This window comes from Dipodomys spectabilis, unplaced genomic scaffold (genome assembly GCF_019054845.1).
Source record: "Dipodomys spectabilis isolate Male_0828 unplaced genomic scaffold, ASM1905484v1 ptg000115l, whole genome shotgun sequence".
Classification (NCBI taxonomy): Eukaryota; Metazoa; Chordata; class Mammalia; order Rodentia; family Heteromyidae; genus Dipodomys; species Dipodomys spectabilis.
The window spans coordinates 6,056,194-6,071,887 of record NW_024870792.1 but is presented as its reverse complement, the minus strand read 5'-3'; the positions used below and the strand labels follow the sequence as shown (position 1 = coordinate 6,071,887).

At 37.2% G+C, this 15,694-nt stretch overlaps 1 protein-coding gene across 1 annotated transcript in view; it reads right to left on the bottom strand.

The window, feature by feature from the left end:
• The window catches only part of Stat4 (signal transducer and activator of transcription 4), a 97,929-nt gene that overhangs the window by 76,940 nt on the left and 5,295 nt on the right, over positions 1-15,694 (bottom strand). Inside the window, exon 3 of the mRNA XM_042688355.1 lies at positions 15,407-15,551. Coding sequence (XP_042544289.1) covers positions 15,407-15,551 — 145 coding nt within the window. The remainder of the gene's footprint in view (positions 1-15,406; positions 15,552-15,694) is intronic.

Sequence of the window (15,694 nt, the reverse complement as noted above, 5' to 3'; positions counted from 1 at the left end):
GGACAGAGCCTGTCTTCAAAGAGAACCAAAGCAACAAACTATCAGTTCTATCTGAATAAATCAGATATATCATTTTTCATTTATAAAAATGGCCAAGATTAAAACACTATCTACTCCTGGATGCTGATGAGGGGATGAGCTTTTACACATGCTGGTGGGAATATAAACTGGTGCATTACTAGAAGACAATTTGGCAATACTTATCAAAAGCCTTCACATTTTTCACATCCCTTGACATAGTAATTCCACTGCTTAGAAATTTATCCCCGGGATGTGTTTCACCCTTTATATATTTATCAGAATCACTAGTGAAACTCTTATGAATTACAGATTTCTGGGCTATATCCTGGAAATTCTTGGAAGGAATCTGTGAATCTGGATTTAAAAACATACATAGGCCATTTGAGCTTAGTTTTTAAGAGTTCAAGTAATAAGAAAGCCAATGGTTGGTGAGAACCCCATCTTTTACTTCCTCCCCCATGTCTGTGGGCCATCACTAGACTTGGTATTCAGTGTTTTGATCACTCAATAACATAGTCATCTTTCCATCGTGATAGCATGAATCACATCTTCAGTTAAAGAGAGATGTGAGCGACTAGAAGTATGCCTGTCACATTCAAACCACAGGACCACCATAAAGTAAAAAAATAAAGAGGCTTATTTAAGATTATCATAAAAGAATGGCACAGACTAAAGTCAGTTCCAGTATAATAGTTATTGGAATGTTAATGTTTTCGTAGCACTGTATGTAGGATGAATAGACATACTTCTAGATCATTTTCACAGTTTTGTTATTATGCTGGCCACCTCTGTAATCCCACATTTTGAAATTGATTGCTCTATCACATTAAACTTGGATACTTCAAATGACTTTCCAAATTGCTTTTACTAAAAGTGGTGAGCAAACTTAACTGTACACCAAAATTCCAGTTTTCTCTTGGAAAATAGGTGTGGGGAGCCTAGCCAGGGTTATGCGTCCTGCACCACTTATGTGGCAGACGAAGCAAGTATACTAGCTCCTGCTGAAGAGATGCAGATATAATGCATCGTGTCTAAGCCAAGGCACGTAAGAGGGAGCTGTGACTTTAAGTTCTTTCTCTGTCTGTAGAGGCTTCCAGCCCCTAAAAAAAGACCAGAGCTCTACTGGGAGGAACTTAGATTCCCAAATTACTGTGAGAAGGAAAGCCACCCACTCACCTACCAGAATATTAAGCATTAGACTGTTAAATGGCACAGTAAATAAAATTTTGTTGACAGCACAGTAGCTAGTATTGTCCTCACTAATATACTAGTTTAGACTCAGCACTAGTGAGTATTAGAAACTATACCACTCCAAGTGATTTTGATGCATGGGATAGAAACTTATTGTCCTAGCAAAATAATCATAAATGTGAATAAAAGTTTAACAATAGGTTTTTATGCAATACCTGTTAATATTGGTGCAAAACAGTAAGTGTTCAGGTAAATTAAAATAACACTGAAAAATACTTAATCTTATGGAAGATGTTTACTATAAGTGAATATATTAGGATTAGGAAAGGAAATCATAAAACAATATTAATGTTTAAAGTAAGTTAATATTGGTAGGAAATACACTATAATAATTACAGTTGCTATCAGTTAAAGACAGGATTAAGTAATGTTGCATATCTATGTTTAATAAATATTGTTGAAGATATATCTCTGTATCTCTATATCTTTATATAGAGACATATCCCCTCCTTTGTGACAAGTTGTTTGAAAGCCAGTAAGTGTGTTAGTAAGCTGTATCAGCAAACACAAAAAATTCAAAAATAATCCCTCAGCCTGGCTCAGGAAACATGAAGTTTGCTGGCTCAATAACTTATGAGACTTGCCTACCTTTGAAAGAAGAGCTCAAACCAAAGTCCTTCACAAGTTAAATCTATTGTCTATAAAATATAGTTTCTGTCTTTATAATGGACAGAGACTAATTTTAATGGTGATATGTTTCATTTACTGACAAGTTGTTTGTTTCACAAAATGAACAATGAGAAGGTAAGTTTAATTCATAGCAGAGGTGGTGAAAGGAAGCATTTCCTAGAGATCATATTAGTAAAGGCTTGGAAAAGCTACAAAGTCTGTTTATGCAGTATTATTCCCTAGAAATTTAAGAAATAGGAAAGATCAAAGTGATTTAGGTATGATTTATTATAGCCCTTTAAAATGATAATTTATGATTCATGTGATATCATTCATTATGCTTATGAAAATGTAATAGAGTAAGAATTGGAAGTAGAATTGCCCATTTTAGACTGGTTAAAATATGGTACATCCATAAGATGCAAAAACATAATTTAACAATGTAAAACATTGCTGAAATGAAAGGTCAGGGTAAATAGAAAGATGTTTCATGTTCACAGATTGGAAGATAGCATCATTAAGATATCATTTTTCCTAAAATAATGTACAGATCATTTGCTGTAATTCCAATAAAAATCTCAATAGATTTATTTGTAGAAAATGATAAAAAAAAATATTCCTAACAATTAAATGAATGTTCCAAGCATCAAGAAAAGTCAAGACTATCCTTAAGAAACAGAACAAAATGTATGGACTTTCAATATATCATATTATAATTCTATAAATTAGTTGTATAGGTACAAGGAAAGACAGATTAACATAGAGCCACATAAATACAAGTCACCTGATTCATAAAAAAAATACTGTTGCAATGCACTGGACAAAGGGATGGTTATTTCAACATAGGGTTCAGGGTCACCTGCCTTATTTATGTGGAAATTTTTTCCTTGATTTCCCATCATGTACCAGACACAAAAGTCAATTCCAAAGATAAACCTCTTGAAAGGTAACATACTAAAGGTCTCAAAAGGAAACTTAGAAGATCGTCTTTCTGATAGAAGCAAGCAAAGATTTTAAAGATGGTGCTCAAAAACCTTAAGCTTAAAGCTTTTTAAAAATTATATCTCAGAGCCGGGTGCTGGTGGTTCATGCCTGTAATCCCTAGCTACTCAGGGGGCTGAGATCTGAGGATCACAGTTCAAAGACAGCCTGGGCAGGAAAGTTTGTGAGATTCTTTATCTCCAATAAACCACCTTGACCTGAAGAGTTCAGGGACAGCATCCAGGCCCAGAGTTCAAGCCCTGCAACTGACAACAACAACAACAACAACAAAACTACAACTCAGAGAGAAAATGAGGGAGGGGGTAACAGTGTTTAAAAGGAAATGTACTCATTACCTTACATAGGTAACTGTAACTCCCCTGTTCATCACCTTTACAATAAAGATATATTTTAAAAAATTGTATCTGGGCTCAGAATGGGGCTTAGTGATAGAGTGTTTGCCTAGCATGAATGAAGCCCGGGGTTTGATTCCTCAGTATCACATAAATGGAAAAAGGTGCTGTGGCTCAAGTGGTAGATTGATAGCCTTGAGAAAGAGAAGCTCAATTATAGTTCCCAGGCCCTGAGTTGAAGCTCCAGGACTGGCAAAAAAAAATTATACCTTATTAAAACTAAGAGCTTTTGTTCATCATCATTTCTGGAAGGATGAAATGAAAGTCCCCCTGGAGAAGAAAATATTTATGGTACATGTATCAAGAAAGGACTCATCCTGAATATATAAAAGACTACAAATCAATAAAACAAAGTCAGACAAAGCAATTTTTAAATGGGGAAAAACCTTCAACAAACACTTAGAAAAGAGGATATCAAAGTATCCACTTAACATAATATTCTCAACCTGCTTAGCCATCAGGAGAAAGGAAATTAAGATTACAATGAAATAGCACTACATACACACACTAAGATGACCAAACTGAATAAAGACTGACAACCTGAGTTGGCAAGGAAGTAGAGCCACTGAATTCACAATGCCTTTTGTGGCAGTATAAGAAGTTGGGTGGTGGGAAGCTGAGCGCCGGTGGCTCACGCCTGTAATCCTAGCTATTCAGGAGGCTGGGATTTGAGGATGGCGGTTCAAAGCCAGCCCAGGCAGGAAAGTCTGTGAGACTCTTATCTCCAATAAACCACTAGAAAACCGGAAGTGGCGCTGTGGCTCAAGCGGTAGAGCACTCGCCTTGAGCTGAAGAGCTGAGGGACAGCGCCCAAGCTCAGAGTTCAAGCCCCAGGACCGACCAAAAAAAAAAAAGAAAGAAAGAAAGAAAAGATCACAGAAAGAAGTTGGATGGTATCCTCTGCTAAACCCAAACCATTCTACTTTCAGGAATCCATTCAAAAATATGCTTATACCTAGTCAAAGATATGAATAAGAATACTTACAAGTTTTTATTATAATATGCAAAAGCTATATATTATAAATAATATACAATAGCTTGTACATTACTTAGGCAAAAACTGTTTCCACTCACATGAAAAGCTATAACTAAGCTTTAACTAAGCTTTACTAAGCTATAACTGATTTTTAAAAAGAGCAAAATATCAATGCATATATCATTTAGATAAATCTTATAATGGAGAAAAGAAATAATCCAATCTCAGAAAATCATTCTGTAAAATTTCACTCATATGAAGTCCAAGACTGCCAAAAGAAATCTACAGCAGTGTAAGTCACAATGGTCATCATCTTTGTGAGTGGTGGAGACTAGGAAAAAGCGTGGAGAGATTTTTGAGCATAGAGAATATTCTGTACCTTGATCATTGAGCTGTCCATCCAAGATTTGAGAATAATACTGTGTGTATACATTTTAAAGTGATGTACTTTGCTCTAATATTGTTTAAAATATGATACAATGTTAGACCTTGATCTATATCTCTTTCAGTCTGACTAACTCTCATGAAAGCAGAGCGGGCAGTTACAAAGTGGCACAAGTCCTCCTATGTGATTTCTAAGTGAATCTCCACTCTGTACTGTATCTTCGTGTGTGAGGAACTTCAAAATCTTCTGTATTCCTTTAGTCCAAAGAGTCAAAGAGTCCTTTAGTCAAAGAGTCTTGACTTACTCAGTTCCTGGGGAGTTGGTGTAGGTTCAGAAAGATCACTTTCCTTCCCAAGGTGAAGGCTGGTTCTTTTTTCCTCTTCAGAGTTAGTGTATTTCCTCACACTGCCAAATGCTCAGTGTCTCTTTTCCTCCTCTAACAGACTTCTTCAGCTCTTCCTGCTTCTAGTCCCATCTAAACTATCTTCTCTCACATGGATGTTTGGTTCTAAATGCACTCCTTTGCAGAGCCAATTCCTTCCATCCTTACAAATGACCAACTTCAGCAAGAAAAAAGTCATAATGTAAGTAGCTCTTGTGGATCCTGATTAAAGTGCATTTGCAATAATGTGATGTTTGTTCCAACAGTTAAGGGTAGCATTGCAATAAAACAATAGTCTACTTTTCATTTATTAAAAGTAAACACACAAAGCCCTTGCTATGTGCTGGGCTCTCAGTGTAAAGCACTGAGAATGAAAATAGAACCCATAGCTAAGATATGGAGCCAACCAGATACCCCTCACTAGATGAATGGGTCAAGAAAATGCGAGAAGATAGATAGATAGATAGATAGATAGATACTCACATTTGTTAGGAAATGGAAAGATTTGGAAAAAAATCATAATAAGTGAAGTGAGCCAGACCCAAAGAAATATAATTCCCATGGTTTCCCTTATTTGCAATAATTAGTAGATATCTAGGATAATCTTATCAGATGTGTAGAACAGCTCAAAGGCTATGTACATATTACTATATAAGATGATGCTAAGCAAAATGAACTCCAAGATATGGACACAAGTGGTTTTTCTTTGTTGTTGTTGTTTTTAATGTACTATGTGATTTTTCTTTTTTCTTTTGTATGTTCTTCCTCCTATGGTATATCCCTGTTGTCACTGTATTTGATTTTGGTGCCCTGCATCTTGCATATACATTTATCTAATTTGGGGAGTGGAAGAAAAATAACAAAATTCTGAAACAAGGACACAGGATAACACATTGCAACAATGATGTTCACAAGACACTATGCTGGAAATGAACTTTACAACTTTGCGGGGGGAAGGGGAGAGGAAGGGGGAGGGAAAGAATAGTAGGAAAAAAAAAACAAAGGAGGAGGTAACAATGTTCGACATGAAATGTACTTATTACCTTACTCATGTAACTGTAACCCCTCTCTGTACAGCATCTTTACAAAATTTTTAATAAAAGAAGAAACAGGGGCTGGGAAGATGGCTCAGTGGTAGAGCGCTTGCCTTGCATGCCTGAGGCCCTGGGTTCAATTCCTCAGCACCACATAAGCAAAAAGAAAAAAGCCGGAAGTGGTGCTGTGGCTCAAGTGGTAGAGTGCTAGCCTTGAGCTGAAGAGCTGAGGGACAGCACCCAGGCCCAGAGTTCAGGCCCCACAAAGAGACCCACTCCCAAAAAAACAAACAAAGAAGAAACAAAAAATATACTCAAGTTCAGTCTTGTAGAGGAGATGAGAAAATATACAGTCATGTTAGTTTGAGTTACTTTCCATTAGTTTCCCAGTGCACATCTTGTAGAATATATAAAAACTCCTCTTTTTTACCCCATCTCCTTTCCCAAACCTAATCTTCATTATGCTTCAACATCCATGTAATAATCCAAGCTAACTGGCTAACTCCTTGTTATTTTTTACTCTTGCACACAGTTCATATTTATTCACTCATTATATGTCAATTCTTGTACCAAATGACCTCATTTTTCTGACACAAACTGACACATTTTTCATCACCATCACCGCTTGATTAGCTCAGAGGATGAATCTGATAATCTAGAGTCAAATTAACTTAATCTCAGAAGTTTATCCTGTAAAGGTTTATTCACATGAAGTTCAAGATAGCCAAAAGGAATCTACAGCAATGGCTGTCATTTTTGTGCATGGGTGTTTGACTGGGAGAAGAACAGGAAAGACATTGGGTTATGGGGAATGTTCTGTACCTTTTCACTGAAACTGTTTTAATCATATCCAAGTAGTTCTCTTTTCCATGCCTGTTACTCTCACCTGACATGTTTCCATGGAAACCTCTGCCTCTTTCTATCTCTTTCTCTACATCTCTGGGAAGACAATATTGTTTATATAAAAAGTTAAATTAATGGCATGCTTACCTACAGAAAGCTAATTTTATATATATATATATATATATATATATATATATATATATATATGTCAGTTATGGATCTTGAACTCTGGGCCTGGGTGCTTTCCCTAAGCTCTTCAGCTCAAGGCTAGCATTCAACCACTTGAGTCACAGCACCACTTCTGGCTTTCTGGTTTAATTGGAGATAAGAGTTTCACGGACATTCCTGCCCAGGCTGGCTTTGAACCTCAGATCTCAGCCACCTGAGTAGCTAGGATTACAGGTGTGAGTCACCATAGCCTGGCCAGAGATAATTTTTAAATATAAATCCTGACAGATGTGATGCGAGTTGTACAAGGAAGTTTTGGTTTTTTAGCACACGCACATGCACGTGCGCACGTGCACGCGCACACACACACACACACACACACACACATATATAGCATGACTTATTTCTCCATCCCCATATCTGTCTACTGAGGCAGAGATTCCCAGATAAAATGACAGAAAATGAGCAGGTTCTTCAGGTCATTGGTATATACATTGTTATTCTTCAGGTATCATCATAGCTCTTGCTACCTGTACCTATTTATTCTTCATTGAGCTCACTGAGCCAGCTGGGTGTGAGATTATGATACTCTCAACCAATGGCCAATCTGAAGATTATGGTATTAGACTACCAAAGGACAATATCTACTATCCTTCACTCTGAGTTTTAATCCTTGAAAGGGACTATTTAATGAAGAGATAGGAGTTAGTGGGAAAAAAATCTATTGTTCCCAGATTGCCTCCATAGAAAGTAAAGACTAAAGGACACTGTAGTTAGTGAGAAAAATCAACATTTCTCTCAAATAATGTACTTCTCCTTGGTGACTTAAAATGGATATCTTTGAAGTGATTTGTTTAGATCAGTTAAAGGGAATTGCTCAATACTAGTGAACTAAATGTATATACTACTAACTTACTGATTTCATGATTTAAATCACAATTTTTTCTTTTTTCTTTTTTATGTTGTTTATTGTAAAAATACTGTACAGAGGGGTTTCAATTACACAAGTAAGGTAATGAGTATATTTCCTATCAAGCATTGTTGCCTCCTCCTCCTTTGTTTTCCCCCTACCATCCCTTCCCTGCCACCTCCCCAATTCCTCCCTCCCCCACACCCTGAAGTTGTAAAGATCATTTTCTTTTTTAAAAAATTAATGAATGAATTAATTTTTATTGTGAGAATACTGTACAGAGGAATTACAATTACATGGGCAAGATAACGAGTTCATTTCTTTTTTTGGGGGGGGGGGGTCGGGTCGTGGGGCCTGAACTCTGGGCCTAGGCTCTGTCCCTCAGCTCTTCAGCTCAAGGCTAGCGCTCTACCACTTGAGCCACAACACCACTTCCAGCTTTTTTCTTTTTGCTTATGTGGTGCTGAGGAATCGAACCCAGGGCCTCAGGCATGCAAGGCAAGCGCTCTACCACTGAGCCACCTTCCCAGTCCCATGAGTACATTTCTTATCAAGCATTGTTGCCTCCTCTTTTTAACTAGTTTGGATTATATTGACTTTGTTTACAAGATATATACTTGTTCTCCCATATAAAAAGTGTTTCAAATAGTTCATCTAAGGAAAAAGCCTTGTAAACTCTCTCCATTTGGATACTTAAAAAGTATCTCTTGGAAAAGTTTGCAGATCACAATGGATTTAGCTTTCTTATTAGTCTCTATCTCTATGCCATGGAAACAAATAAAACAGGAAATTAATTTCTTTTAAAAAAAGCTGCTAGTGGCCGAAATTTTCTTAATAGAGACCCAGAAACACAACAAATCAAAGAAAGGTTGGACAAATGGGATTGCATGAAGTTGCAGAGCTTCTGCATGGCAAAGGACATAGCTAGCAAGATCAATAGAAAGCCCACGGATTGGGAGAAGATCTTCACTACACAACAGACAAGGGTCTCATATCTAAAATATACCTGGAACTCAAAAAATTAAATCCCCCAACAACAAATCCTCAAAGAAACAACTGCCCAATAAATAAGTGGGCTAAAGACTTAAAGAGAAACTTCTCTGAAGAAGAAAGAAGGATGGCCAATAGACATATGAAGAAATGCTCAACCTCCCTAGCCATAAAAGAAATGCAAATCAAAACATTAAGATACCACCTCATCCCAGTTAGAATGGCAAAAATCAAGAACTCTAATAACAACAGATGCTGGAGGGGATGTGGACAGAAGGGAACCTTACTTCATTGTTGGTGGGAGTGTAAACTTTTTCAACCACTTTGGAAAGCAGTATGGAGTTTCCTCAAAAGACTCCACATAGAGCTCCCCTATGACCCAGTAATCCCACTTTTGGGCATTTACCCAAATGTTTACAAACAAGACCACACTAAAGCTACCAGCATGACTATGTTTATTGCAGCATTATTTACTATAGCTAAGATATGGAACCAACCCAGATGCCCCTCAGTAGATGAATGGATCAAGAAAATGTGGTATCTATACACAATGGAATTCTATGCCTCCATCAGAAAGAATGACATTGCCCCATTTGTTAGGAAATGGAAAAACTTGGAAAAAATTATATTAAGTGAAGTAAGCCAAGCCCAAAGAAACATAGGTCCCATGGTTTCCCTCATTTGCAATAGTTAGTATATGTCAAGCAGAAAAGGTCAGATAAGGTGATGTTAGGAAAATGAACCCTAAGATATGTATTTAAATGTTTTTTTTTCTTTCATGTGTTTGTTTCTAACGCATTTATATGATTATTTCTTTGTTGCTTTGTATGTCCCTCCCCCACAGTATAACCCCTGCTTTCACTGTATTTGATGTCGGTATAATTTGTGGAGGGGAAGGGGAAAAACAAGTCGTTTAAATAAGGATACAGGTGGACCCGTTGCAACAATGAGAAGTGCAAGTTGTCATGTCAAAAACGAACTTTACAACTTTGGTGGGGGGGGGCCGTGGGGGGAGGATTGGGTGGGGAGGCTTGGAAGGGATGGGAAGGGGAAACAAAGGAGGAGGCTACAATGCTTGATAAGAAATGTACTCATTATCTTCCCATGTAATTGTGACCCCTCTGTACAGTTTTTTCACAATAAAAAGAGAGAGAGAGAGAAAAAAAAAAAGCTGCTAGTAAAATAAAGCAATTCCCTTATGGTGATCCTCCCACACATGAAGTCAGTAGATGAACAAGGTTAACAAGTGATATGTGAGCATCTTTATATCTTTCCCAACTGGGAAACGTTTCCCCACCTATGGAGCAGTCAGCTTTGTCACTAAGGGCTGCAGAAGTCTAATGTTCTTCGTGGCTATGGGCTATGTTCTGGGTTGAAAGTTCCTCTGTGAGCTTCTGCTACAGTCATTGGGCCAGCAGATACTTGTAGCTCATACAATCTATCCAGGAACTTATGGGGAAACTGGGACACAGTGTCTGGGTATAAACTACCTAGGAAAACATACTCCTAAACCAGGTCTCATACTTGACTTTTGTCAAATAAATAGTATAGGGTATTTTTTTTCCCTTTTGATAAATTAAAGTTAGTATTTATATTGAGGAATATAAAAATCTGTATAGCTAGGATGATATGAGGACACATCAAAAGGGAGCTAAAATGAGGAGTGAAAACTCAGTTTACAAGGGGTAACTGTTCTTAGAGAGAAATCTAGCTCCGCATATGGTTTTAATAGAACACATGTCCATGTAATGTTTTGCTTTAGAAAACCTTTGATGGTTCCCCACTAGATATAGTATAATATTCAGCTTCCTCAGAAACCTTCTTCAATATTCATTTATTTGCAGGGATAGGCGATCGCAAGTTGTCATGTCTTACTCTTGCTTTTCCTTTTATCTAAGATTTCCTTCTTGAATTGCTCTTTTAGAACCATTTTAAAGGTTACCAAGTCTGAAAATTATTATCATAGATACCTCTACCTGATGCTTATCTTACTCCATAATAAATGTTTGTTTGCATTCTAGTTTGCAAAGACTTTGGTCATAAGAGCTTTGTCCTAAGTCTTCCTCATTTTGTGACTTCACATCAACACTAGCCATATTTAAACTAGAAATACAATCTGAATGAGAGAACCAGATTAGCAAATGCTATGCAGTAGATTCTCAGTGAATACCAAACCAAGTTATATAAGCCCTGCGTTTAACAGATCCCAACTATTATCTAGAATCCAAATTGTGGTTCACTATACATATTCCAGGCTCTGGCATAAATTTTATGGAAAATCAGAATTTGGGGAATGATTATGGACTATAATTAATTAAAAGAAAGAAAATCTAAATAGTCTTGCACAAAATACAAGACTGAAAGAATCCACACAAAATAATACCTGAATGAAATTTCAATTGGTTGTGAACTCAGTGAGTCACTTAATTGGCTTGGTTGCCATGTGCCCAGCATATGGAATTACAATGCACACCATCCACCTTCTGTTGGCTATTGGAAATAATTCAAACAAAATATGTTTTGCTGGTACTGAGATTTGAACTCAGGTCCTTCTCAGTCTGCTTGATTAGCTGGCTTTCAACTACTTGTGCCATGTCTCCAGTTCTGTTTTATTTGCTGATTATTTTTGGAGTTGGAGTCATGCATAGTTTTCTGCCTGGGCTGGCCTTGAACCTTGATTCTCTGGATCTCAGCCAGAAAAAAGGTAGGATTACAGGTGTAAGCCACCAGCATCCTGCAGCAAACAAAATCTTGACAACTAATTTACATTGCATCTTAAGTGGCACTACACAAGTGCTGTGATATTGGCCAGGTCATTATCGTAAAGGAAGAGAGATTTTGTGTATTTGGGGGAAACTACAGAAATAACTGTGGCATCAGTGGAAAATTGGCCACCAACTTTGAATAGCAAAACAGCAAGGAAGCCTACACCTTCCACTCAGTTACACAAGATGGCTTCATGTTTGGTTCAGTTCTTTGGCTATGATCATCTCTTTGTGTGTGCTATACAGGAGGAAGAAAGAGGAGTGAACTGAGAAAGCAATGGGATAAGTGGATAAGATCTGACAGATTCTGATGAGAAAAGACATTGTGTAAAGCAAAGGGTTTTGCTTTTTTCTCTCTCCTTGTGATATTGTGAAATGTGTCTGTACACCCTTGGTACCCTCAGTCTCATTTCAATGGATATTCAGAGCCATAAAATGGATTTTTACAGACTCCTCAAGGAAGGACCCACCCTTGATTCAATTTTCAAGGAGTTTTCAGCTTTTACACATTTTTAACACTCACAAAGGCCCTCCAAGGAAGGGGCCACAGTAAGATATGGGTTATAGTAACTGTTAACCACTGACTTTGAAACTCTCACTAGTAGAGACAGTATAATAGTCTAAGAAAAATCACTAACCACAGAGTGACACCAAAACTCTCAACCAAATGTTTCAGTTGATAGAAAAATATGTCTCTTATCAGACAAAATTGCAGGTGACTCTTTTTCCTGCCTTAATAACTTTTGAGGAATAGCTATAAAGTTTTGTATAATCTAAACACCAAAACACAAGAAGCATGAAGGGTTTTTTAAACTATAAGCTTCATAATTTCCCTTATTTGTATTCCTAGTACTTAACATATGAGCGGAAGCTTAACAGATGCTCAATAAATATTGGTTGAGTAAATTAGAAAAGTTTTTTCTGTGTAGCATCTACAAAAGATGGTGCAGAATGACATGTGGAAATGAAAGGATGAATTCATTCACCAGTTAGCAAATGATCATTGAAAGAGAAACACGCACTAGCATTTAAGATGAGAGATAGTAAATGCATTATTATGGTTATTTCTATAAAGAGGGTTTTGAATTATTTCATATTTATTTGTATTTTTATATTAATTCAATTTTTAAATTAAGAATATGCACTCTTTTGACTTTTTCCCCAGTCATTCTATCTAAATGAGAAAGAAAGAAAACTGAATGAGGAAAAAGCACTTGCAACAGACAGTCCAAGAATAAGGATCTGGAAATTATACTTCTAGATTATTTCTTCAAATGAACTAAAAATTTATGTCCACACAAAAATCTGCACATGAATGCTAACAGCAACTTTATTAAGCATTGCCAAATATAAATAAAACTAGGTACTTCCAATTGAATTCCAAGGGCATATTACTATTTTATTGTATGTGCCAGTCCTAGGGCTTGAACCCAAGGCCTGAGTGCTGTCCCTAAGCTCTTTGCTCAAGGCTAGTGCTCTATACCACTTGAGCCACAGCTCCACTTCTGACTTTGTTAGTAGTTAATTGGAGATAAGATTCTCATGGACTTTCTTGCCGGGGCTGGTTTTGAACTTTGATTCTCAGATCCCAGCCTCTTGAATAGTTAGAAATACAGGCATGATTGTGATCCTTTGGGTAAATGCCCAAAAGTGGGATTGCTGGGTCATAAGGGAGCTCTATGTGGAGTCTTTTGAGGAACTTCCATACTGCTTTCCAGAGTGGTTGAACAAGTTTACACTTCCATGTTTATCGCAGCATTATTTACCATAGCAAAGATATGGAACCAATCCAGATGCCCCTCAGTAGATGAATGGATCAAGAAAATGTGATATATATACACAGTGGAATTCTATGCCTCTGTCAGAAAAAAATGACTTGCCTCTTCTGTTAGGAAATGGAAAGACTTGGAAAAAAATCATATTAAGTGAAGTAAGCCAGGCCCAAAGAAACATAGGTCCCATGGTTTCCCTTGTTTGCAGTGACTACTACATGTCTAGGACAAGCAGAGTAGGTCATAGGCTATGTACATTCAACCATATGAGATTTTTTTTCCTCTTTCTTGCTAGAGTTTTTAATGTACTTACAAGACACTATGTGATTCTTTTACCTCTATTGTATGTTCTTCCCCCGTGGTATAACCCTTGTTTTCACTGGATTTGATGCTGGTGCTCTGCACCTTGTATATTTTTGTAATTTGGGGAGGGGAAGGGATATTGCAGAATGCTTAAACGAGGATGCAGGCTGACCCATTGTGACGACGAGATGTACAGGACACTATATTGAAAACGAACTTTACAACATAGGGGTGGGGGTGGGGCAGGAGGAGTTGGGGAGATGGGGAGGGAAGTGATGGTAGGGGGAAAATAAAGGAGGAGGTAACAATGCTCACTATGAAATGTACTCATTACCCTACTCATGTAACTGTAACCCCTCTGTACAACAGTTTTACAATAAAAAATTAATAATAAATAAAAAAAGAAATACAGGCATGAGCCACTGGCACCCAGGAAGGGAATATTATTTAGTGGCAAAAAGAAAGGTGCTATCACACCATAAAAAAGATATAGAGGGAAGTTAATGCTTAAGTGAAAGAAGTCAATCTACAAAGGCTATACACTGCCTGATAAACCTGTGTAACATTATAGTAAAGGTGAACTAGGGGCTGGGAAGGTGGCTCAGTGGTAGAGCGCTTGCCTTGCAAGCCTGAGGCTCTGGGTTCGATTCCTCAGCACCACATAAGCAAAAAGAAAAAAGCCGGAAGTGGCGCTGTGGCTCAAGTGGTAGAGCGCTAGCCTTGAGCTGAAGAGCTGAGGGACAGCACCCAGGCCCCAGAGTTCAAGCCCCACGACCAGACCAAAAAAAAAAAAAACGGTTAACTATACAGAGAATAAAAAGGTCAGTAATTTCTAGGCACTCAAGATGAAGGAAAGGAGGCATGAATAATTGAAGCACTATATTGTAGTGGTAGGCACAGCACATTACATATTTGTTGAGGTCCATAGAATTATATGGCACAAAAATGAATTTTAATGAAGCCTTGTATTTTAAGTTGATAATAATGCATTATTACTAGTTCAACTATTGCAACATACACATAGAATACTTCCACTTGTTTTATGAATGAGAATAATACTAACTCAAATTTTTATTTTTATTTATTTTTTATTTTTTGGGGGGGTCCGGTTGTGGGGCCTGAACTCTGGGCCTGGGCACTGTCCCTCAGCCCTTCAGCTCAAGGCTAGTGCTCTACCACTTGAGCCACAGCGCCACTTCTGGCTTTTTTCTTTTTGCTTATGTGGTGCTGAAGAATCGAACCCAGGGTCTCAGGCATGCAAGGCAAGTGCTCTACCACTGAGCCACCTTCCCAGCCCTAACTCAAATTTTTATTAAAAGACAAAGGCAAGGGATGTACTGTCTTATAAATCTCTGTTCCAGTGCTACTGAACTTGATTATGATGTGTAAACAATCCACATAAGTAACACATATATTAGATTCAAAATTTCATGAAGAATAAATATTAAATCATCCATAAATTTTTAAATGGTGAAAGAATTCCAAAAATATTTTACCCTTAAATCTGGTTTAAAAATAAACTCAGGATGTATGTCTGATTCTTTTTACTAGATTTAAGCCTTACATATATAAATATTTTGAAAGAAGTAGAATGTTTTCTCACCTGAAGAACTTTTCTAATTCTCTTTAGATTGTGTATCAGGAGCAAGTTTTTCTCTTTAGAAACACGACCTAACTGTTCATCCAGTTGTATTAATAGGTTTTGGAGGAGAATTGTTGCCATGGTTTCATTGTTAGAAGCTGCCTCCCTGAAAAATAAAAGTGTTATTACTCACCAGGAAAAAATCTTAGTAATATATCTACTTTTTTGCAATGTGAATTTTAAAATACTGAGTCTGTTCCACAGTGATAACCACTTAGAGGTTTGTGAAAGCACACATAAAAAGATACT